This window comes from Sciurus vulgaris, assembly GCF_902686455.1.
Source record: "Sciurus vulgaris genome assembly, chromosome: 1".
In the NCBI taxonomy this organism is placed as follows: domain Eukaryota; kingdom Metazoa; phylum Chordata; class Mammalia; order Rodentia; family Sciuridae; genus Sciurus; species Sciurus vulgaris.
The window spans coordinates 7,154,026-7,176,363 of record NC_136461.1 but is presented as its reverse complement, the minus strand read 5'-3'; the positions used below and the strand labels follow the sequence as shown (position 1 = coordinate 7,176,363).

Here is a 22,338-nt window from a genome sequence, read left to right as displayed (position 1 = left end):
GGAGGGCAGGGGAGCGCAGGGGAGGGCAGGGGAGGGCAGGGGAGCGCAGGGGAGGGCAGGGGAGGGCAGGGGAGGGCAGGGGAGGGCAGGTGAGGGCAGGGGAGGGCAGGTGAGGGCAGGGGAGCGCAGGGGAGGGCAGGTGAGGGCAGGGGAGCGCAGGGGAGGGCATGGGAGCGCAGGGGAGAGAGAAGAAGGAAAAGAGAAGTTGAGGCACCAGGCAGGCAGGGCAGCCACGCAGCTTGATGCATCTGGTTTGAAATAACACTTTTATAAGTAGACATCTTTCCTCACAAAGCAAAAATGAAGCTATAATCCATGGGAAGAATTGTAACAAATTAATATTAACTCACTAATTAAAACTGGTCCATAACAGCAAATTTGAATTTAACTTTTATAAGCATGTCAGCATGATGTCTGTTTAATAGCATAACATTTATTTAAAAATTAATTTTAGTTAAAACATGAGGAATAATCATTTTGCTCTTGGAACACAATGTTAAAAATTTGCTTGTAAAGTTTGTGGTGTTGGGATGGAACCCAGGGCCTTCCTTGTGAGCACTTTGCCACTGAAGCACATCCCCAGTTCCAGAAATTTTTTTTTTAAATTAGACAATCCATATCAAAATAAACTGAAATAAGATGCTATTCGGAACTCTTATATATGCGCCTTTAACTAATGTAAATCAAAGACAAGGACATAACTCTCAAGCACCAGAATGAAGCTGGGAAGGAAAGCCCAATGACATGGAGTCCAGTCCAGCAAGAACCACCAAAATTGTTTGTTGTGTGTGTGTGTGTGTGTGTTACTAGGGATGAAACCCAGGGCCTTGAGTGTGCTAGGCAAGTGCTCTGCCACTAAGCTACATTCCCCCAGACATTTATTTTATTTTTTAAATTTTGAGACAGGGTCTCACCAAATTGCCTGGGCCAGCCTTCACCTTTTGATTCTCCTGCATCAGCCTACCAAGTTGCTGAGATTACAGACATGGGCAACTTGTCTGGCAAGAACCACCAAAATCTTTATCAAAAGTAGTCATCCAGCCTGGCACAGTGGTGCACACCTGTAATCCCAGCACCTCCTGAGGTTCAGGCAGGAGAATCCCAAGTTCAAAGCCAGCCCCAACAATTTAGCAAGGCCCTAAGCAACTTAGAGAGGCTCTGTCTCTAAATATTAAAAAGGGCTGGGGATGTGGCTCAATGGTTGAGAGCCCCTGGATTCAATCTCAAGTACCGGAAAAAAGAAAAAAAAAAAAGTATTTACTCAAGGAGTGGGAGGTGGGGACAAGGGCCGGAGAATGATATTGGTCAAATTATATTGTTATTTTGTATGCATGTTTGAATACATAGCAACTAATCCCATCATTATGTAGAACTACAATGTACCAGTAAAAAATATGGAAAAAGAAGAAAAAATGTTCACTTGGGTTGGGCTGCAAGGAAAGTCAGGAGGCCATTTTTCTTTATTTCTGCCACTTCCTGTATATGCTTTTAAAGAGAAGCAGATGACAAAAGAAAGAAAAATCAACCATCTGGCACTCTGTAATCCCAGCTAGTAGGGAGACTGAGGCAGGAAGATCACAAGATTGAGGCCAGCCTCAGCAACTTAATGAGACCTTGTCTCAAAAATAAAAAAAAAACCTGGGGATGTAGCTCAGGGGTAGAATGTCCAGGTTCAATCCCCAGTAACACATACATACACATACAGTATTCAGTTGGGGTTCTCAATTACTGCTTTAAATACTGTCAGTATTGGGTATGGTCGAAATTTTAAAAATACTTCTCTTTGCAGTACTGGAGATTGACACCAGGGGCGCTCTACCACTGAGCTACGTCCCCAGTCCTCTTTTTAATTTTTTTCTTTAAATATTTTTGTAGTTTTTTGTAGGTGGACAGCATGTCTTCATTTCGTTTATTTATTTTTATGTGGTGCTGAGGATCGAACCCAGTGCCTCACATATGCTAGGCAAGCACTCTGCCACGGAGCTACAGCCCCAGTTCCCTCTTAAATTTTGACACAAGGTCTTGCCAAGATGCCCAGGCTAACCTCCTACTTGCTATCTTTCTGTCTCAGCCTCCCAAGAAGCTGAAAAATACTTTATGAATATAGTGGGAAGGAGAAAAAAACTACCTCACAAAGAAAGATCCCTGCTTCTTAACAGGCTTTATTTGGGTCCGTCATCACACTTTACACAAGTAAGTTGTCCTGGGTGGCTTATTTGCAGGAGGAGAAGGTCTTCCAGAAGAAGTTCTTGCATGGCGTTTTATCTCGGCGTGGGGGCTGCTGAAGGGGTGGGCCTTCCTGTCGTTTGAAAACCTCACTGGCATCCCCTCCAGTAAGGGCTCCAGGACTGGCCCGAGAGGCCCACTCGTGCCACCAAGCAAGGAAAGTCAGGAGGCCATTTTTCTTTACTTTTGCCACTTCCTGCATATGCTTTTAAAGAGAAGCAGATGACAAAGAAAAGAAAAATCAACCATCTGGCTCAGCCAGCATTAAAGGATATGTGAATTCTTCACTTTAAAAACAGAAAGATCTTAACAATAAATCACATTTGTATTTAAAGGGTGAGAAAGATATTTCCTAGCATGCACAAAGCCCTGGGTTCTAGCACTACAAAGAAATAAAATAAAGGATGAGAAATATTTAAGAGAATATCTTAAAGAGATTGCTCTAATTAGAGGAAAGTTGATAATTTTCAGTCAGGGAAAAAAAAAAATTCTACTAGTTCTGCCCCCATAATCTTGGCTGAGGTTCTTAATTAGAGGGGTTGGGAAATCTGTCACCACTACGTCCCAACACCTCCCAAATGACTGGCAACGAAGAAGCCTGAAGTGGATCAGGAAAATTTTAATTGTCCCAACATGGGGCATACTTCTGAGACAGATCAGATTGAGATGCTAAATTTTGGTCTCTTTTTATTGTTTTGGGGGGCAGTACTAGGGATTAAACCAGTGCCTTACGTACATAAGGCAAGTGCTCTACCACTGAGCTACACCCCAGCCTGATCTTTCAAATTCCATAGAAAGTGCCTAAGAGTAATCTGATGATACATGACCTGTCTGAAATTCATCTGGTAATTGTGGAAAATATCCATTTTTAATAGTCAACTTTATGTACTCTTTCTTGGAACTTTTTCAAAATGGGAAAAAGAGAAATAAATTACCCCATGAAGTTACAAATGCTCACAGTGGAAAACGAAATGATGTCAGTTAATCTGAGCCAGTGAGAACAGGGCAGCATGAATACATGAGGGCTCCGGAAGCAGCACTAGGACAGCGCAGAGGCAGCCCGGAGCCACCGCCACATCTCAGCCGAGCAGAGCGGAGCCAGCACAGGAGGCGGCCCCCTGAACTGCAGAGGTCTCTGACAAACTTCCCAGGCTGGGACAGGTGAAGTCCTAAGAATCAGGGGTCTGAATGGGATGGGGCGGCTGAGGACACGAGTTCAGCACACTGCCCTGCCCTGTGCACACCCTCGGCCATGCAGATGCTGGGAACCCCCAGGATGGCCAAGGTGCCAGGCAAAGAGATGCACTGGCAGCAAGCTAGCATGTGGCCAAGTGGGCACCGTACTCACCGTGCTGTCCTGGCCGTTGGGGCCACCCTCTAGGGGAAGAGCAGTTGCTGTGGCCCCCAAGAGCAGCAGCAGCAGCACCCCACAGGCCCACAGCCGCTTTCCTCCGGCTCTGCTGCTGCCCATCCTTGGCAGCCCTGAAGTCAATGTTGTGTGGATGTGGATCTCTTCTCTGGAGACTGGGGTATTTTAAGCTCCAGCGCCAGCTGTTTTGGTGTCTATACGTGTCGATCGAAAACCTGTGGCCCTCTTTCCTCACACTCACGCATGAGTGACGCATGAGCTTGAGCAATCAGTGCCCACAAAAGGGTTTGGGGATGAATTTAGCCCCTTAATTAAAGCCTCAGGTCTCTTCCTGTGTTTGGAATGAATTTGCTCTTATTCTGGAATCCATGTGCAATTGTTTCTGAGGAAGTTCTACTTCCTCACAGTTATGCCTACAGCCAGCAGGAAGCCTCCAGAACAAAACCAAGTGATTTAACATAATGTACAATTAGCTTGGATAAGGAGCTTAAAATGTAAGATTTTGCCCATATCAAAGTATGACTGAGAGACTGGGGGTGTAGCTCAGGGGAAGAGCACGTGCTTAGCATACATGAGGCCCTGGGTTCCTGCCCCAGCACCCATGAGCTATGAGCAAAAGAAACCAGGAGCAATAAGTGCGCAGAGTGACATGGTGACAGACCACTGGACCCAGGCCAGGCCTTCTCGACTGTCCAGTGAGCCCTACGTGTAGAAGGGTGAGGCAGGTGCTGGGAGGAGCCAAGAGCGCTTGTGACTCCAGGAGACACTCAGGCGGGGAGAAGCCAGGCCTCACCTGATGGTTTCCAAACCCACCGAGGGGTTGGAGACCAGCACTTTGTTTCTGGTGCCAGGGATTGAGCCCTAGGTGCCTAACCATGGAGCCAGGCCTTTCTATTTTTCATTCTGACACAGCATCCTGTAAGTTGCTTAGGGCCTCGTCAAGTTGCCGAGGCTAGCTTTGTGAACCCTGAACTTGGGGTCCTTCTGCCTCAGCCTCCCAAGTTGCTAGAACTTTTTTTTAAATAAAGACTGCTTCACATAAAGTCAAATATCATTTCGCATCGTGTGACTGTGTCATGTGTAAGACACCTTTCTGTAGGTCACAGACACCTTTGAGGAGCTGTGCTGACATGTACTTGGCCAGCTCCCAGGACCACCCTGCTCCCCAGAACAGCACCAATGCCTGGAAGCAAAGTCCTTCTCTGCCACCTCCTGGCTCTCCTCAGGGTTGTAGTTTCAGACCCACACAGACAAATGCCTGGATCCCTTCACCCAAATGAGACAGCCAGAAGGCCTGAACCACTACCCCAGACCTTCCTGACGCGGCAGCATCTACAGCAGTTTCTCAACCGAAGCAAAGAGAACTGACAGCTCTTTCCAGAAATGAACATGGGTACTTTCAGTTTTCCAAAATCCTGATTCACACCCTTTCCAACAAGGGAAATCTCAACCTTGAATTTGTCACTTTTTTTTTTTTTTTTCTTTTTGGAGTCCTGGGGCTCAAACCCAGGGCCTCACCTGTGCTAAGCACGTGCTCTAGCACTGAGCTCCACCTTCAGCCCCTGCTCAGTTGTGCTAACGTTCCAGGTAAAACTAACATGACCTGATGACCTGTAGCTTTACACTGCATGATGTTTAGTTCTTTATTTCTATACCACAGTAATTTCTTTTTTGTCTAAAATAATCCCCACAATTTTTTTATTCACCCAGCTGCGTGCAGTGGTGCACAGCTATAATCCCAGTTACTTGTGAGGCTATGGTGGGAGGACTGTGAGTTCGAGGCCAGCCTGGGCAACTTGGTGAGACCCTGTTTCAAAATTTTTAATTTTTTTTTTTTTTCGGTGCTGGGGATTGAACCCAGGGCCTTGTGCTTGCAAGGCAAGCACTCTACCAACTGAGCTATATCCCCAGCCCACAAAATCTAAAAAAAAAAATTTTGAGGTGTTCTTGCAGATGGGACATTGGTGGCAGCTCAGCCAACTTCTTACATGATTAGACTATTTTATGAAGTTTATTTGATGGACTCATTAAACATTCTGAGCACTCAGTCTGCACACAGAACTCATTTTAGGGGATAGCAGTGGGCCCTAGGGATTGAGTCCAGTGGTATTTTACCACTGAGCTACAACCCCTGCCCTGTACACAGAACACAAGTACCACAAAGAATCCACGCCACCTGCTCCCTGACTCCCCGACACCCTGACTGTAACCACCTAGGGGGTAGGACATATGAAAGATAAGAAAATTTCCAGGGGGATGAGAAGTGTGCTTCTTGGTAGCTTATCCCTGGCTGTTTTCAAGAAAGTGGTAACAGCTGGGTATGGTGGCACACACCTGTAATCCCAGCAGCTTGGGAGACTGAGGCAGGAGGATCATGAGTTCAAAGCCAGCCTCAGCAAAAGCCAGGCGCTAAGCAATTCAGTGAGACCCTATCTCTAAATAAAATAGAAAATAGGTCTGGGGGTGTGGCTCAGTGGTGGAGTACCCCTGAGTTCAGTCCTTGGTACAAAAAGAAAAGAAGATGGCAACATAATTTAGGACTTCAAGAGGAGGACTCAAGTCTATAATTGTTACATTATCACTGAATTAACCTATCTATGGCCTCAGTGGCCTCATTTACAAAATGGGGCTAGAACCATGTCTACTACCCGCTTCCTCAAAGTCATGAGCATCAAATGAGACCATATAAGCAACTACCACAAGCAGAACACAAAGCAGGCATCAACGTGAGGAATTCTCACTGAAACACACGCATGCTCCCCTGCCATATCAATGTGCGCGCCTCACCATGGAATGTTTGCATTAGTCACCTTTCTGTCAATAAAACAAAATACTTTAGATAATTGGCTTATAAACAGAAAAGCTCAGAGTTTTGCAAGTTCCAGTCCATAAATGACTGGTCCCATGGTCAAGGGCCTGTGGTGTGGCAGCATACATGGCAGGAGCACGTGGCAAAGTAAAATTGCTTACGTCACGAGCCAGTAAGCAAAGAAAGAAGAAGGGACCAGGGTCTCTCGATCCGCCTCGAGGCCACACCCCTCAGTGACCTAGAGACCTTCCACTAGGCTCCACCTACCAAAGGCCCAACCACCTCTGAACAGAGCCACCCTGAGGACAAAGACTTCAACAAAAGCTCTGGAGGTAGGACAGTCACAATCCAACCCCAGCAATGCTGGGGTCAGACCCCTGGTTAGAGCCATGTAAGCTACACAAGGGCTTCAGCTCATCAGACCACGGGCCACAAGCATACCCTGGGTCCTGTCAAGTGCCAGGCGCACCATGCTCACCACCTCAAGGCCCGGCCTCCTGGAGCGCCCAATCCAATGCTGTCTACAACAATGCGTGTTTCTGAAAAGAGGAACAATGGGAACTTTGAGTAAAGGAGCTCAGTTCTGAATCACTGTGAAAACAGGGCTGCTTATCCTAATGGGTAGAGAAGCTAGAAGAAACTGATTAATGGAAAGAGCTCTGTCCTCGGAGGTGTTCAAGAGCCTGGGAACCACACAGCAGGAAGGCTACAGACTGGTTCCTGCGTTGGCAGGGAGATGGACTAACCTTCCTCTGAGGTTCTCCAGAGATTCTCCACTTCAGCAAAGAGTATTAGCATAATCTGATGAATCTTTCTTTTTGGGGGGTATCGAGGACTGAACTCAGGGGCACTCAACCACTGGGTCACATCCCCAACCCTATTTTGTATTTTATTTAGAGACAGGGTCTCTGAGTTGCTTAGTGACTCGCTTTTGCTGAGGCTGGCTTTGAATTGACGGTCCTCCTGCCTCAGCCTCCCCAGCAGCTGGGATTACAGGTGTGCAGCACCACACCTGGCTTAATGAACATCTCTTAGACATATACGTTTCTTAAGATATTGGCCATCAAGCTGGGCATGGGGTCTGTAGTTGTGGCTCAGTGGTAGAGTGCTTGCCTAGCACGTGTGAGGCACTGAGTTTGATTCTCAGCACCATACTAAAATAAAGATATTGTGTCCATCTACAGCTACAAATATTTTTAAAAAAAGAAAAGGAAAAAAAAGCTGGACATGGTGGAGCACACCTGTAATCCCAGTGATTTGGGATGCTGAGGTAAGAGGATCACAAGTTCAAGGCCAGCCTCGGCAACCTACCAAGCAACTTAGGAAGACCCTGTCACAAAATAAAAAATAAAAAGGGCTGGTGATATAGCGCAGTGGTTAAGTCCCCAGGGGTCAATCCCTGCTACCAAAAAAAAAATCTTTAAAACAAAGGTATCAGCCATCTACAAGCTGGTGCAGACCTTTGCACAAGATGTTTTCAACCCTCACAGGCTCCTGATAATGTCACTAAAAAAAAAATTAGCTCAGGACCTTTTTTTTCAAGCTTTATGAGGAATTGGTCTAAGCAGGACAACAACTTCCTTAATGTAAGTTGCCCTGTGTTTCCATTTATTTCAGACATCAGCCTCTTCACGTGGTTAATCATCTGTTGGTCTGTGAAAGTTCAGATGAACTTTCAGGAGCAAGCCCATGAGGAAGTGGCCCCAAGGAGTGCTTTTTGCCCTATGTCACCAAAGACAGAATCATAGAGGATGACTGACATCAACTTGGACCTTCTAGAATAAACTAAACCCTAACTAGACTGCAGGGCACAGGCAACTCACAAGAACATGGGGAGCCAAGTCAACTATTTCCTACCGAGTCTAGCCTGCACCTGTGTTACGATCCCTGAAAAATGTGTCCTAAGACCACTTGTCTAAAGGAGAAATAGGTCATGAATAAATGTGCCACATAAACCAAAAGACCACGTGAATGTCAAGTCAGTTTTCTAATCTGGCTAGAGGACATGTCAGAATACTCCTGCCAGGAGGTGCCCTCACAGCCCCCTGAGCAGGCGAGACACCACTATACACAGGGGCTCACCATTTTCAGTCACATGCAGAATGAGTCTCTGCAGTGACAGAAATTTACAAATAAGTTGTGCTACAACAGCCCTACCCATTACCTTTTATTATCACACAAAACCTTGTTATAAGGTGTTTTTAACCCAATTTCACTGATAAAAACACAAAGTTTCAGAAAATCACATAGCTAGGGTGATTTTCTGAACCAAGAAGAAGACCTAGTTCTGTCAACCGTTGGGAAGTATAGAGTGCCACACTCTACACTCTTTTGAGGAGATGTTTAAAGATAGTTTATCTGCAAATACAGTTGCTACACATGGATCTTGGGCTGAATGTATGAGAACAATGGAAGACCTTATGATTCACTTGTCTCTCACTGATGTGACATCCAGATGTTACAATTAATATATGGGCTCAAATGATTTGATTCTTTGCAGAACCTGAAACCATTAAGAGTGAGGTCAGTGCCTGACTGACCATGGCCAGAACCTTTCTTAGATCAGACTGTGGGGTGTCTTCTGCTGCTCTTGGGGGCGTGGATAGTATAAATTCTACCCAGAGTGCATGCCCTTTCACTCTTCCCCACACTAGAGTCAACAGACCTGAATGCAAATTCCATTTCTACTCATAAACAGCCTGGTGATCCTGGGCAGCTGGCTAACTGTGCCAACACTCAGTTTTCTTGTCATAAAAAGGGACAGTCATAAAGTTGCAAAGATCCAATGAGGCGCTGTGTGGAGAACCCAGCACAGAGCCTGGCACACAGCATGGGCTCTATAAGTGCCCTGTAAAAGAAAGGCTGGTCCTGGACATATAGAACCCCAAAGACAGGAGAAGACAGAATTGGTGCCCTTGACAACATCATCTCTCAAAAACTAAAACAAAGGACAACATCCTGTAATGTTTTGCAGTGGTAACTCCAGATCTTCCACTGACGCAAAATTTCTGCACAGTAGAACCACAGTCGAATTACAAAATAGCCAGAGAAAAGTCATCTAAACTGTGTTTCTGCAAAAAATCACCTTTAAAAAGTAAAAAGGACCACTCACAAACATCATCTGTTTATATGTGATCACTGGTGGCACACGATTAAAAACAACATTGGTAATTAGGTAGCTATATAAATAAAGCTTTATTTGTCTTTCAGAAATTGCCCCTTAGCTAAGAAAATTATGTAAAAGAATTAAAAATAACTATGGTTTTTGCTTGAAAAAGCCTATCATGTTTACTTGCCCACCCCATCAGCTACAGTGCATGTAAGTCCCAGGTACCCCATTCGTATGCACACCTTCTTTGTGTGCTTGGGGAAGACAGGCGTATTTGTTGGGCTTTCTGGGTGTCTTTTGAGCCAGCTTTTGCAGTTAATGGCTTGGAGAATTCAGCACCCAAAGCTGCCTGGCCTCTTTCCTTTAAATCTCTACTTATGCCTTCAAAGCTCCCCTTGTGGCAACAGGCACTCCCAGAGGCTCTACCTGCTGAGCTGCCTTTCTAAGTGGGAGAGCTCAGTCCTCGCTGTCCACTGCCTCAGCTTCTGCAGTCTCCCTTGAGCTTTTGTTTCCATCCTCTGACTTCTTCTTCTTCCTTGCCTTTCGTTCCAGGTTAAACTGAGCAATCTCATCACTTTTCTCTGTGATGTATTTTAGCTACCAAAAAAAAAAAAAAAAGTACTTAATATACTTGTAAATAATTTTATAAACCTAAAAATAATAACCACACCTTCCCCAAACACTTGCACGCAAAGAATTTGGGTAGAAAAGCCTAGTTTACATTTCTTAGAGTTAAAGGCAGCTTCAAAACTTTTTTCTAGAAAAAGGAATCAACTACAAAAATCAAATGACTGCTATCCACATATCTTCCAAACAGTATATTTCAATGTAAGAGTTCCTACAATAATCAAAAGAATTTAAAATGTGAAGTTTGCATGTGGAAGGCCCCAGTTGAAAAAAAAAAATGAAGTTTATAGAAGACATGGATCACAAGTTTACTACATAAATTGAAAGTGGAGGGCAGGGGAGGAGCTCAGCCACAGAGTGCTTGCTTAGCAAGGCAGCTGGGGGTCCCATCCTCAGCACCACAAAAAACAATGCAAGAGTATAATCAACTCCTTCACCTATCCAAGTTTATTGGGCAACTGCTATGTTGCAAGTACTTGGGATACAAGATAAATAAGAAATGTTCCTCCTGCTCTCAGAGGACTTGGTCTATTGCACAAATTTAGCTATATTCCTCTGTAATCAGGTCTATATGATAAAAAAAAGTTAAGAGTTCAAAATAAAAACAATATTCTGAAGAAAACAAACATACAAGGAAATGATATTAATATTCCTGGATGAGATAAATGGCCATTCCTTTGCAACAGAAATTGTTACCTAAGGAGACCAAATAAATTATGACTGTGCAGAAGTTACAAAGAGAAGAATGTCTACCCAATGCCACATCCCTAACTTTAACTTAAACTTTGGAGAAAGGACATTAAGAGAGCAGAGTAGAAAAGGTAAGGTGGAGGAAACAGCACTGGACTGAGAGTTAGAAGGTTAAGCTTCAGCTTTCAACCACAAAACTTTATACTTAACTTTGGGGAGTTACTGAAGTACAGTTGCCAAGCTTATAAAGTGAGACTAACGATATATCATTAAAACTGCACACAGGCCGAGTGTGGTGGTGTGGTCCTATCGTCCTAGCTACTCAAGAAGGCTGAGGCAGAAGTCTGAGTAAAACGCTATACAGATTTATTCATGGGACAACTATGGTTGAGCACCTCTTGTGTGCCTGGCACTGGTCTAGAAACAGTGATGATGGAGCTGAGAACAAAAGCAAAGAAACCATGCCTTGTGGAGCCCCATTATTGAGGGGGCCATCAAGTGTTTTCAATGGCTAGCATTGGACTCAGACAGGACACCCTCCCAGTGTCCTGGGTCTGCCATTAGCCACAGCCACTAGCCTGGGATGATCACAGCATCTCTGTGTCTACACCTGAAAAATGAAAGTTTAGTCAAAATAATCTCTAGACTTGAAAAGATAGAAAATGTGACCAGATGTGTTCATGCCTATAATCTCAGTTATTTGGGAGGCTGCAGCAGGAGAATTGCAAACTCAAGGCCAGCCTGGGCAACTCAGCAAGGCCGTGAGCAACTTAGTGAGACCCTGTCTCAAAATAAGAAACAAACGTAGCTCAGTGGTAAATCACCCCTGGGCTGATTTCCCAGTACGCCTCCCCACACTGCCCCCCAAGCAAGCAAAAAAAAAAAAAAAAAAAAAAGGAAAGAGAGCAAATGCTTTCTCCTGCACATTCAGCCTCAGAGATTCTCTTTCACACCTGGCCCATGAAGAGAACCATGGACACCATAAGAAACCCATCCCCACAGACTAGCCTGTGAACAGTCTCTGACATCATCATGTTGCAAATGAAACATGGGACCAAAGTTTTGAGAGATTACAAAAAAGGCAAATTGTGAAATTCAGAGAGTGCTGATTAGAAAATCTCAAATTGGCTTCACAAGATTCATCATCATGAAAGAAAGACCATAAATTTCAGGCAGGTCTACATGGTTCAACCATCTCTAGTTTTTAATGCAAGGTGCCCTAGGGATTAACTTCACAGCTTCAAGTGATTCATTGGGAATAATGTATTCTGATGGGAAAGGGGAATGAGCAAAGAAATTCATCTCTCACCAGTGAATTACTCCTCCTGGCTAAGAGCTTCACGTCCTCGGTGTTAATTGTGCTTCTTTTTGCATGTCTGTGGAAAGGGCAGAAACAAGTCACTAAAATGTTTGCTGTTATTTAAAGTTCTGATGAAATATAAAAGTTCATGGTCAGACTGCAAACTAGCCAGGATCCCTAAGTAACCATCTTGTTAGATTATGGTCATTAAGCAACAGTAACATTTAAAACGTATAAAGTTAGGGGCTGGGACTGTAGCTCAGTGGTAGGGCGCTTACCTGGCACGTCTAAGGCACTGGGTTCAATCCTCAGCACCACATAAAAATAAATAAAAATAAAACAAAGGTATTGTGTCCATCTAAACTAAAAAAAAAAAAAAAAAAAATTGAATGAATGAACTTACTAGCCAAGACACCAAGATAAAGAGACCCAGAGAAGGCAGAAGCCCAACTGTCCACCTCACCTGAGAGCCACAGGGACCAAAGATTTTAATTCCTCTGAGTTAAAATCCTTCCAAAGTGATTCATGTGGTCACAGTGAATACCACACGAAGAGCAAGAAAAATATCAGTGTACAACTTTAGTGCAGAGAAAATAAATCTCAAAATACAAAGATAGCTTCTGCTTAAATACACATTAGATACAAGAACAAGAGAATTTACATGAAGAAAGGCTTTACTTAGAGCAAGGTCCCAAAGCTGTTCTCCAAGGGCTAAAGGACAGGAAAAAAGCATATGCAGATTCCTCCCAGCACCCCTCCCTGACAGCTGTTACTGCCTTCCCCTCCACAGCAGCCTCAGCAGAACAAAGATCCTTTAAATTAAAGTCTGTCACAACTTGGACCCAAAGTTTCATGCCAGTCCTCTTATTTTTGCTATGAAAGATAATTTTAGATAATAAGCTCTATTCAATAATTTATTACTCTGATTACATCTCTTCTTGCCATTACTAACTTCTGCCCAAAATAAATAAGAACTTTGTAAGCAGGAATAAGTAGGAATCAACGCAGCCTTAATAACTGGCAAAGTGGTCAGCACATAATAGTCCTCACTGAATAACTGCTGAGTGAAAGATAAAATCACACAGAAATTACATCCTGCTACATATACAGTATCACATGTCATTTCATCATGAATGACAGTATCTGCTTGTCATGAGATAATACCATTTGAAGAGGGACCTTCTAGCTGGGTGCAGTGGCGCACACATGTAAATCTAAGCACCTAGGAGGCCGAGGCAGGAGGATCGAAGTTCAAGGCCAGCCTAGGAAATGCAACCAGACCTTGATTTTAAAAAGGCTGGGGTTATAGCTCAGTGGAAGAGCGCCCCTGGGTTCAAACCCCAGTACCTGAGGTAGACGGGGTGAATAACTTCTAATCTGCAACCTGCAAGGACCACAACAAACAGAAGGTGATATAAAGGCAGCCAGCCACAAAGTACAAGGCCAGCCTACAGATGTCCTCACTGGAGTACCAAGTGCTCACGGCACAGTGTGGCCCTGTCTTAGTCACACAATTGGGCTGCTCTATCTATATTTATTTAAAGTTCAGTGAAAGGAATAAGCATACTGCCTTTACAGAGTGACCTTATCTGTTCACAAGGAAGTTCTGGGGAAACAACAAGCTCAATCCTCTCAACCTCTTGGTGTGGTATCTGGTATTTGCACCAGATTTTATAAGTTAATTCTCTCCTACGTGGAGGAACAGGTAGATCCCACGCCAGCCACGACACATCAGACTCTCCTCTAAGACAAACCTCTGACTCCAGAAAATTACTCCAGGGAAAATACCAGCAATTTTTCTTTTCTTTCTTTTCTTTCCCTATTGCAGTATGGGGGATGGAACCCCAGGGTCTCAAGCATGCTAGGAAGGTGTTCTACTGCTGAGCTACAATCCCAGGCCAGCAATTTTTCATATAACACTCTAAGCAACACAGGTTCATGTTCTGAAGACTATTCCAAAATGTTCCCAGAATTTATTTACTGTAGAATAATATCTACCTTAAAAGTTTTGATCATTAACATAATGACAATATGAGAAGACTAAAAATTCCAAAAATAAATAAAGGAAGTTTACAACTTAAATTGGGAAATGGTTTTCCCAGGTTAGTTATGTAGAATGTAAATGCATTTCTCATCAAAATAATGTCATAAATGCTGACTATGTTCCCAGACCAGTGTACAAAGACTATTTGATATACAGCTGGCCTAAATACATATTTCAGATATCTCAAATAGGGGCATCATAACCCTGGGAATAGAGGTTATCACAGAGAATACACAAAGCTCCAAGGAAAACAAGTGACCTTCAGGGAACATCAGTCTTGTTCAGCGATAAGCTTTAAAGCAATACTTTTTTTTACACAAAAGCAAGCTGAAATATCATGAAAACAAAGGTAAAATTCAGGTAAAAATGAGTCTTCAAAGAAAATCTGTACTTGTGGACTGCCCCAGGTAGACGGGAAGCATCCCTGGTCCTAGGACAGCTTGCTGAGTTCTGCATGGCTCTGGCTCTCAGCAGAGGCTGGGGAGCTTGGGAACACACACAGACACTGCAGGTGACAAGCAGTGAGGAGAGCCTCTGACAGAGAAGAGCTGCTGAGAGACTTTTCAGAAACCCTTTCACTAACAGATTTTCAGGTAAGCTGTGAGCTCCTGCCTTCTAGAGTTCCAGCCTTAAGTCATACACACCACCTCCCCACAGGATGCAGCAGTAGGTTAACATTTCATGTAATTATGAAAAACACAAACTATCTGAAAGCTCAATATGTTGCTGTACTAAATATTTCCATTTCCTTTTTTTTTTTTTTTGGTGCTGGAGATGGAACTGAGGGCCTCCCACATGCTAAGAACACACTCTGTCACTGAGCTCAGCTCAGCTCCTAATTCCTTTTTTGTTTCTAGAATTTTTACAAAAGTATTTTAGATTTTTCATTGTCTTTTTCCACATTTAACACAAAAATGGGAAACAAAGGTGACAAATGTATTTCCTGTGGCGGGCCACACAGGGACAGCCCCTGAGTGAACAACACACAAGCCATTTGAGCCTTGGGTATCTCATAATATCCCTCTTGGCCAAGTTGACAATACTAAGCGGTTTTTAGGGACTAATATATACAGGAGTAGGAAAGATTTAGAACCTGCCCTCTGAGAACCTAGTGCTTTAATTCATTCAAAATATTCATTCCAGAAACAAAAAGCTAATAGGAGCGAGGTGAATGCCGTGGCATGGGAGGCGCTGGCCCCAGCTCAGAAGTGGTAGCAAGCGAGAAAGCCTTAGCCTTCCATGCCTGCCTCAGTCATTCCAGCTGCTGCATGAAAGCAATTTCTTGTGATTGTTTTCAATGATTTGAGGTACTAATTGAAGAGATGAGCATAAATCACTTGTAAAAGCTCAAGATTTACCAGCTGAAAGCAAGTCATCCCTTTCCACAGAGCATGTCTTACTCATCTGGTGGCTAACGGAGGCCTCTGCCCGTCACCATCTATACACCTGCGAGCAATCACTGCCTGGAGCACAACAGCCCCCTCAGAGGGCTGACGGCTCGAAGCCGAGCAATCAAACCACCCTGGAAGCGCGGTTCTTAAAATAACACCCGCACATTCAGAGTCCTGGAGACGTCACTCAGGCCTTTTCAACCTGAAACTGAGTAACTTGTTTTTTTTTTTTTCCAGAAAATACTTGGAGAACTTCCAAAAGTGACAAGTCTGAATCGGCATGATTAAAGCAGATGTTAAATTCCTGCAGAATCATGATTAGAGACCAAACATCTACAAAAACCCCAAACACGACACGCCAAAGCTCTCTGACACACACCACCAGATGGACAGCGTCAGCGGAATGTAAGCAAGCAGCACTTCCTCAGCAAGCTCGCCACCCACCTGGCAAACATTTCCAAGTCTTTGGCAAAATTTTCTGAAAGAGAAAAAAAGATACGCTTTAACCATCCCGACCCCAGTCTCACTTAGGAGAAGCGAGATGCAATGTCTGTGCTGCCCTGACATGACTAGTACAGGGAGCCCTTTTAAAGGGTAGGGGAGGCACTTCAGGCAGCCCTGTCATTTGGTAACCGCCCTCAGCTTTTTAATCATCATGACCTCCTTGTCCTTCCTCACGCCTTCCACCCTTTATTATAAGCCTTCCATTAACTGTAACTTCACCTTTAGTTTCTAGAAACTATACTTTTAACATTAAATTTTGCTACAAGTTAGGGCTTGTGAAGGCACTAATTTCCTCCAAAGTTAAGCAAGTACCAATGCCACAGGTTCAGCTGTCAAACTACAGGTGATATAAAAATATTATAAAGCATTGAAATAAAAAATTTAATGTCTATGTTCTAGCCATCAGGTAGTTTAAAACACAATAAAAAAGGTGTTAATACCCTCCCGAGGTTGGTCTGCCTGGGAGCAGTGTGTGGGTGGGACTGGCGTGTCTCACCCACACACAGAGGATGTCATCATTCTCACACTCTCCATGAAAAGCTTTTCCTGCCTGTAAGATTTGGACATTTTATGGGAAGAACTATTAGAGTTTTTTCCCTATTACACCAACACTAGGGTATTAACAGACCCTAGACAGACAGAGAGGGAGACCCTGGTTTCATACCGCACTGTCGGAAAGTCAACTCCGAAATGGCTGCAATGGTCTGTTTGCTGAACTGCATCTCCTTGTCCAATGCAACTTCCTCACAAAGACGACCCACTGTGTAGTGAACCGCAGCCTTTAGCCTCTGGAGGGGGAAAAAAAAAAAAAGTCAAAATATTTTGGGGGTCAGTTTACAAATAAGAGCTTTTGAGGGCTGGGGAGATAGCTCAGTTGGTAGAGTACTTGCCTTGCAAGCGCAAGGCCCTAGGTTCAATCCCCAGCATTGCAAAAACAAAAACAAAACAAAACAAAAAAAAACAACTAAAAGGGTTGGAGTTGTGGCATGTGTGAGGCCCTGGGTTCAATACTCAGTACCACATATAAAAAAATAAAATGAAAAAAGAGCTTTCCACACCTTTAAGAATTAAGATCAGCTGGTTGCAGTGGTACATGCCTACAATCCCCACTACTCAGGAGGGTGAGGTCAGGGGAATCACAAAGTTCAAGGCCAGCCTCAGCAATTTAGCAAAACCCTGCCTCAATATAAAAAATAAAGGTCTGGGGACATAGCTCAGTGGTAGAGCACCCTGGGTTCAATCCCCAGTGTGGGGGGGGGAGGAATAATAAATAAATAAGTGGGGGCACAGTGGCGCACACCTATAATCCCAGCAGCTTGAGGCAGGTGGATCTCGAGTTCAAAGCCAGCCTTATCAACTTAGCAAGGCCCTAAGCAACTCAGTGAGACCCTGTCACTAAATAAAATACAAAAAAGGGCTCAGTGGTTAAGTGCTCCTGGGTTCAAACCCTAGTACCAAAAATAAATGACCAAGGAGAAAATGTGCTCAGCTTAATTTCTTCAGCATTTTCCATATGGCTGAGTGAGTTTTCAAGTGTACTGATTAACTAATGAGATCCTCTGGAGTATGACTTGTAGAAACATTACTTGCAGCTACTGGTAATGACATATGTCATGTAAAGACAAGGAATTTCGATGGCAGGTCAGTAGGAGATGTCAGACTGGTACTTGCCAAGTATCAGCAAGGCTTCCCTCAGTTATTCCACAATTATCTGCCCAGTTACCAGCAGTGTGCTAGGTATCTGAGAAACACAATGACAGCCAGGTCTGGGACTGTGCCCTTTAGGCAGTTAATTGGGTCAAGACAGAAGGAAATCATCCCTCTGCTTCAAGTCCCTGGCAGGGCTAGGCTTATACAACACAGGATAAAAGTAGAGGACATGCGGAAAGGCAGGTAAGGGCACACCTGAACCTCTTTTGATTAGCAGGTTTGTAAGCCCACCTCAGCAGCAGAAGCTCTACCATGAAGTTCTAGGCATGCAGAGGCATGCCTCCCCCGAGGATATCAAAAAGGCATATCAGAATCTGGCACTAAAGTGGCATCCAGACAAAAATCCTGAGAATAAAGCAGCAGCAGAGAGAAAACTCAAACAAGTAGCTAAGGCACATGAGGTGTTATCAGATGCTACACAATGGGACATCTGGGGCTGGGGTTGTGGCTCAGTGGTAGAGCACTTGCCTAGCATGGGCACTGGGTTCAATTCTCAGCACCACATATAAATAAATGAATAAAATAAAGGTCTACCAACATCTAAAATAATATTTTTTTTAAAAAAAGGGACGTCTATGACAAGCATGGCAAAGAAGGATTAACTGGTGGAGGAGGAGGTGGAAGTCATTTTGAAAGTCCATTTTGAGTTTGGCTTCACATTCTGGAAACCAGATGGGGTCTTCAGGGAATTTTTTGGTGGAAGGGACCCATTTCCTTTGCCTTCTTTGAAGACCCATTTAAAAAGACTTTTTTGGCCATTGAAGAAGTCCCCAAGGAAGCAGAAACCAAGGTGCAGGCTTGTTTTTGTTGCTTTCAATGGATTCCCATCATTTGGAGGTGAATTTTCTTCATTTGATACAGGATTTACTTCCTTTGGGTCACTAGGTCACAGTGGCCTCATTTCATTCTCTTCCTTATCATTTGGCAGCAGTGGGATAGGCAACTTCAAATCTATATCAACTTCTACTGAAATAGTAAGTGGCAGAAAAAGCATTACAAAGAGAATTATCGAGAAGGTAAAGCAAGAGTAGAAGTTCAAAGAGACGGCCAAAGTCCTCAACAATACATGGTAAGGAGCAGCTGCTACGCTTGGGCATTTAACAAAAATGTTAAACTCTAACAAGCACCATTTGGGGATTAACAGTAACATTTTTTTGAAAATTTAAATGAACTCAACTTTCAGAATAATTATGCCTAATCTAAAGTATTTATAAACAGGTCATTGGAGCTCCTATTTGTCTTTTATTTTTGAGATTGCACAATAGGACCATGTCTTTTTGTCTTTAAAATTGTTATAATTACCATACACACTTTGCTTTTGTAATCAAATATAATACGATGAGAGCTTGACTTTGAGTAGTGCTAGGACAAGATTGCATTGTAACACCAGCACAGGTCTGCTTTCCACATGCTGACATGTGGGCCAAGTAGTGCCAGCCTGCTGTAAGCTAACACTGCCAGGATGAGTCTCCTATAGAAATTATTTCAGTTGGTTTTTCAGTATTTAGTAATGAAAGATACTAATGCATTAATGGTAATACATTCTGGTTTAATGTCAATTTAAGGATTTTTTTCTAGTTGTGCATGAATGCTGGCAATTTAGTAAAGTTTTGGCAATTGTTTAAATATGTAATGTTAAGCTCAGATTTTAAAAAGCTGGTAAACTGGGTCTTTGTCATTTGCTAGAAAAAAAAAGAAAAAGAAATAAATATGAATGTGTTTCAGTGAGGAAAAAACAAAACAAATAAACCCCACAAGTCCAGAACCCTGGGTAGAGGCCAGGTAGATGAGCAAGGCATCTACCTTCCTTTCAAATATCACAAGTGTAGGTACACTGACACTTTTGGCTGGAGGACCCAATGAACCATCAACCTGGGAGGGATGTAGCTCCTCCAAGGTCCTTGTAAAGGTAGGGATAGGGTTGGGAGTGCACAACATGGATCCTTTGCATGCTGTTAGCTCCAGGAAGTTTTCTCTCTCCACCCCTACCACACATACACACACACACGCCTGCCCAACACCTCACCTTCTGGGCTGGGTTAAGTGCCTTCTTCCCTTCTACAAACATTGCTGCACTTGGAGTCTGAATTACAAGACTCCAACTCCTCAAGGGAAAGACCCTGTCAGTTTTCTTCACTGCTCTCTAGCCAGTGCTAAGAACAGCTGGTTGAATGACTGGTTGGAGCTTCTACCACCTCACTTCAGCTGAGGTTCAAATTTCAGCCCATCTTTTGCAATCTCATTTACTCAGCATTTTCTATTGAGAGTCAGAGCTTGTTTTAGGGGCTAAGAATACAAAAATGCATTTTCCCTTCCGGAGTTTACCTCCCACTACACCTTTGCTATGAATGGACTCTTCAAAACTATCATCAGGAAAGGTAAAAAAAAAAAGGGGGGGGGGTGGAAGAGACCAAAGAGATAGGATTAACTCAATCCCCGATTGGATCCTGAATAAAGGGAAAAGGACAGGTAAGAGAAAGATCTTTGCTGGTGCATGCCAGAGTCTGGAGGCTGAAGCAGGAGGATCCTAAGATGGAGGTCAGCCTTACCAAGACACAATCTCATAAAATAAGGGCCAGGGACACAGATCAGTGCTATTTTCAGTAACACACACACACACACAATCTTTGGAATAAATGGGGATATGTGAATATGTACTGTATGCTTGATAACAAGATTTCATCAATTTTAAACTTCCTAAAAGTGGTATTTATTGAGATGATGTAAGAGAACACCCTTGTTTCTGGGAGATGTATATTCAACTATTAATATTCAAATGAGGGGTGCTGGGGTTATCGCTCAGTGGGCAGAGTGCTTGCCTAGCACGTGTGAGGCAATGGGTTCGATCCTCCGCACCACAGAAAAACGCATAAAATAAAGGTATATAAGAACACATAATATTAACAAAAACTTAAAGGTGGGGCTGGGGCCATCTGTAACTAATTCTCAAATAATTCAGAACAAAACGAACATGGGGTCTATGGACATACCGCCCCCCAGTTCTGGGGACTGAACCCAGGGCCTCAGGCATGCCAGGCAATGCTCTTCTGTCCTCTAGGCGAGGTCAGACCTGGTTAGTACTTGGATGGGGGACCACCTGGGAATACCGGTTGCTGTCAGGTTAAAAAAAAAAGCTCGAGGTCGCAAACAGGGCTCAATGCTAACGAGTGCGGGGCGGAGGTGAGCCACCTGGGTGTTCCTGGCACGACTCCTGCCACCTTCCTGAAGGTCTGAGCTGAAGGAAAGGGTGGGCGACGGCGGGAAATTCAACCCTGCGGAGAGACACCGGGAGGCCACTTCCAGCCCCGAGCTCGCTCACGCGCGCCTTCCGTCAGTCCTCTCGGGGCTGCCGGCCACCCGGGGTCGCCAGTCCTCTCCGGGGCTGCCGGCCACCCGGGGTCTGGCTTTCCGCCTCCTCACGGGCTGTGACGTTCTCATGGCGCTGTTCCCTGCAGTCCCAGTAACGCCCGAACGCGGGTATCAGCCCAGAGGTGGCCATTCCTACTGCGATTTCGCAAAGCCCAGGTCTGCGCGGCCCGGGTCCCGCCTGCTGCGGCGCCCGGACCCCCGGGAGCGCCCGTCCCAGCCTCGCGGCCGCGGCTCAGAACCCAAACCCGACCCCCCGCGCGCCAGGCTCCCCGGGAGAGCGACCCCGCGCGCAGCCGCGTCACCGTGGAAACCGCCTCCCGAGCCGCCCGCGCCGGCAGGTCCCGCGCACGCGCAGACACGCGCGGCAGCCGCCGACTGGGGAGCGAACCCCCGGGAAAAGTGGGACCGAGTCTCGGGGCCTTTTCCTCTCTCACGAGGACGCCGTCCTTCGCCAGCCCGGGCCCTGTTTCTGCTGTACCTGCTGATAAGAGAATCGCTTCTGCTCCTCGGCCTCCGCCTCCTCCTCCATCACGCAGACAGACCCAGGAAGGCGCACGAAGGCAGAAAAAGACGGCTGCCCACACGGTCCGGTCAGTTTTTCCCGCCACGGCGACGGGCGACGGGTCGCGCCAGGGGTCAAAGCGCGAAACTTCTCTGTCCCGCGCGCGCCCCCTGGTGACGACTTCGGGGAAGGGTCTTGGCGGTCTTCTCCAGCCACTGAGGTCGCTGCTGCACCACACACCCGACTGAAGGCCCGATACGTGCTTAACACCCTGCTTTCAGCAAAAACGTGTGCATATAGGTACAAAGTTCATTGTAATAAACCGTACGAGCAAAAAGGATGGATAGCCCCCAACTAGCAAATTATGAACCGAGTCACTTTGGTGTTCCTTGCAAAATCCACCATGAGTTTTTACAATTCAGTCACCTCCAATAGTGTCACAACATCACTGCACAATTACTATTCCATTCAGCGAATGAGCGGTTTACCCCACTGCCATCCACAAAGGAGCAATTCTGGCGCCAGTGTTAACGTCTCCTTTATGTTCGGAAGTGAAGTGAAGCCGGTAGTGGTGGCACACACCTGTAATCCCAGCGACTTGGGAGGCTGAGGCAGGAGGATCGCAAGTTCGAGGCCAACCTCAACAATTTAGGGAGACCCAGTCTCAAATTTTTAAAAGGGCTGGAGA

General features: G+C 44.8%; 2 protein-coding genes and 1 pseudogene across 4 annotated transcripts; 1 reads left to right on the top strand and 2 right to left on the bottom strand.

The window, feature by feature from the left end:
- Positions 1 to 1,389: 1,389 nt before the first annotated feature.
- On the bottom strand, positions 1,390 to 4,256 carry CORT (cortistatin). The gene is made up of 2 exons (XM_079151712.1): positions 3,575 to 4,256; positions 1,390 to 2,431 (listed from the first exon to the last, which is right to left on the bottom strand). The coding sequence occupies exons 1-2, from the start codon at positions 3,695 to 3,697 to the stop codon at positions 2,213 to 2,215; spliced, it is 342 nt and encodes a 113-aa protein (XP_079007838.1). The 5' UTR covers positions 3,698 to 4,256; the 3' UTR covers positions 1,390 to 2,212.
- Positions 2,306 to 21,834, bottom strand: CENPS (centromere protein S). Of its 2 annotated transcripts, XM_079151693.1 has the most exons (6): positions 21,627 to 21,834; positions 16,734 to 16,857; positions 16,010 to 16,043; positions 12,140 to 12,206; positions 9,940 to 10,110; positions 2,306 to 2,431 (listed from the first exon to the last, which is right to left on the bottom strand). In XM_079151693.1, exons 1-5 carry the CDS (start codon positions 21,675 to 21,677, stop codon positions 9,970 to 9,972), a joined length of 417 nt encoding a protein of 138 aa, XP_079007819.1. In that variant the 5' UTR covers positions 21,678 to 21,834; the 3' UTR covers positions 2,306 to 2,431; positions 9,940 to 9,969. The 2 variants fall into 2 exon arrangements, with proteins under 2 accessions (XP_079007819.1, XP_079007820.1); XM_079151694.1 differs by lacking the exons at positions 2,306 to 2,431; positions 21,627 to 21,834 and adding an exon at positions 19,806 to 20,260 and having other exon boundaries at positions 9,562 to 10,110.
- LOC306653723 (dnaJ homolog subfamily B member 6-like) lies at positions 17,949 to 19,790 on the top strand (annotated as a pseudogene). Its single transcript has 2 exons — positions 17,949 to 17,962; positions 18,347 to 19,790. The product of its transcript is annotated as a dnaJ homolog subfamily B member 6-like (transcript).
- Positions 21,835 to 22,338: the final 504 nt, after the last annotated feature.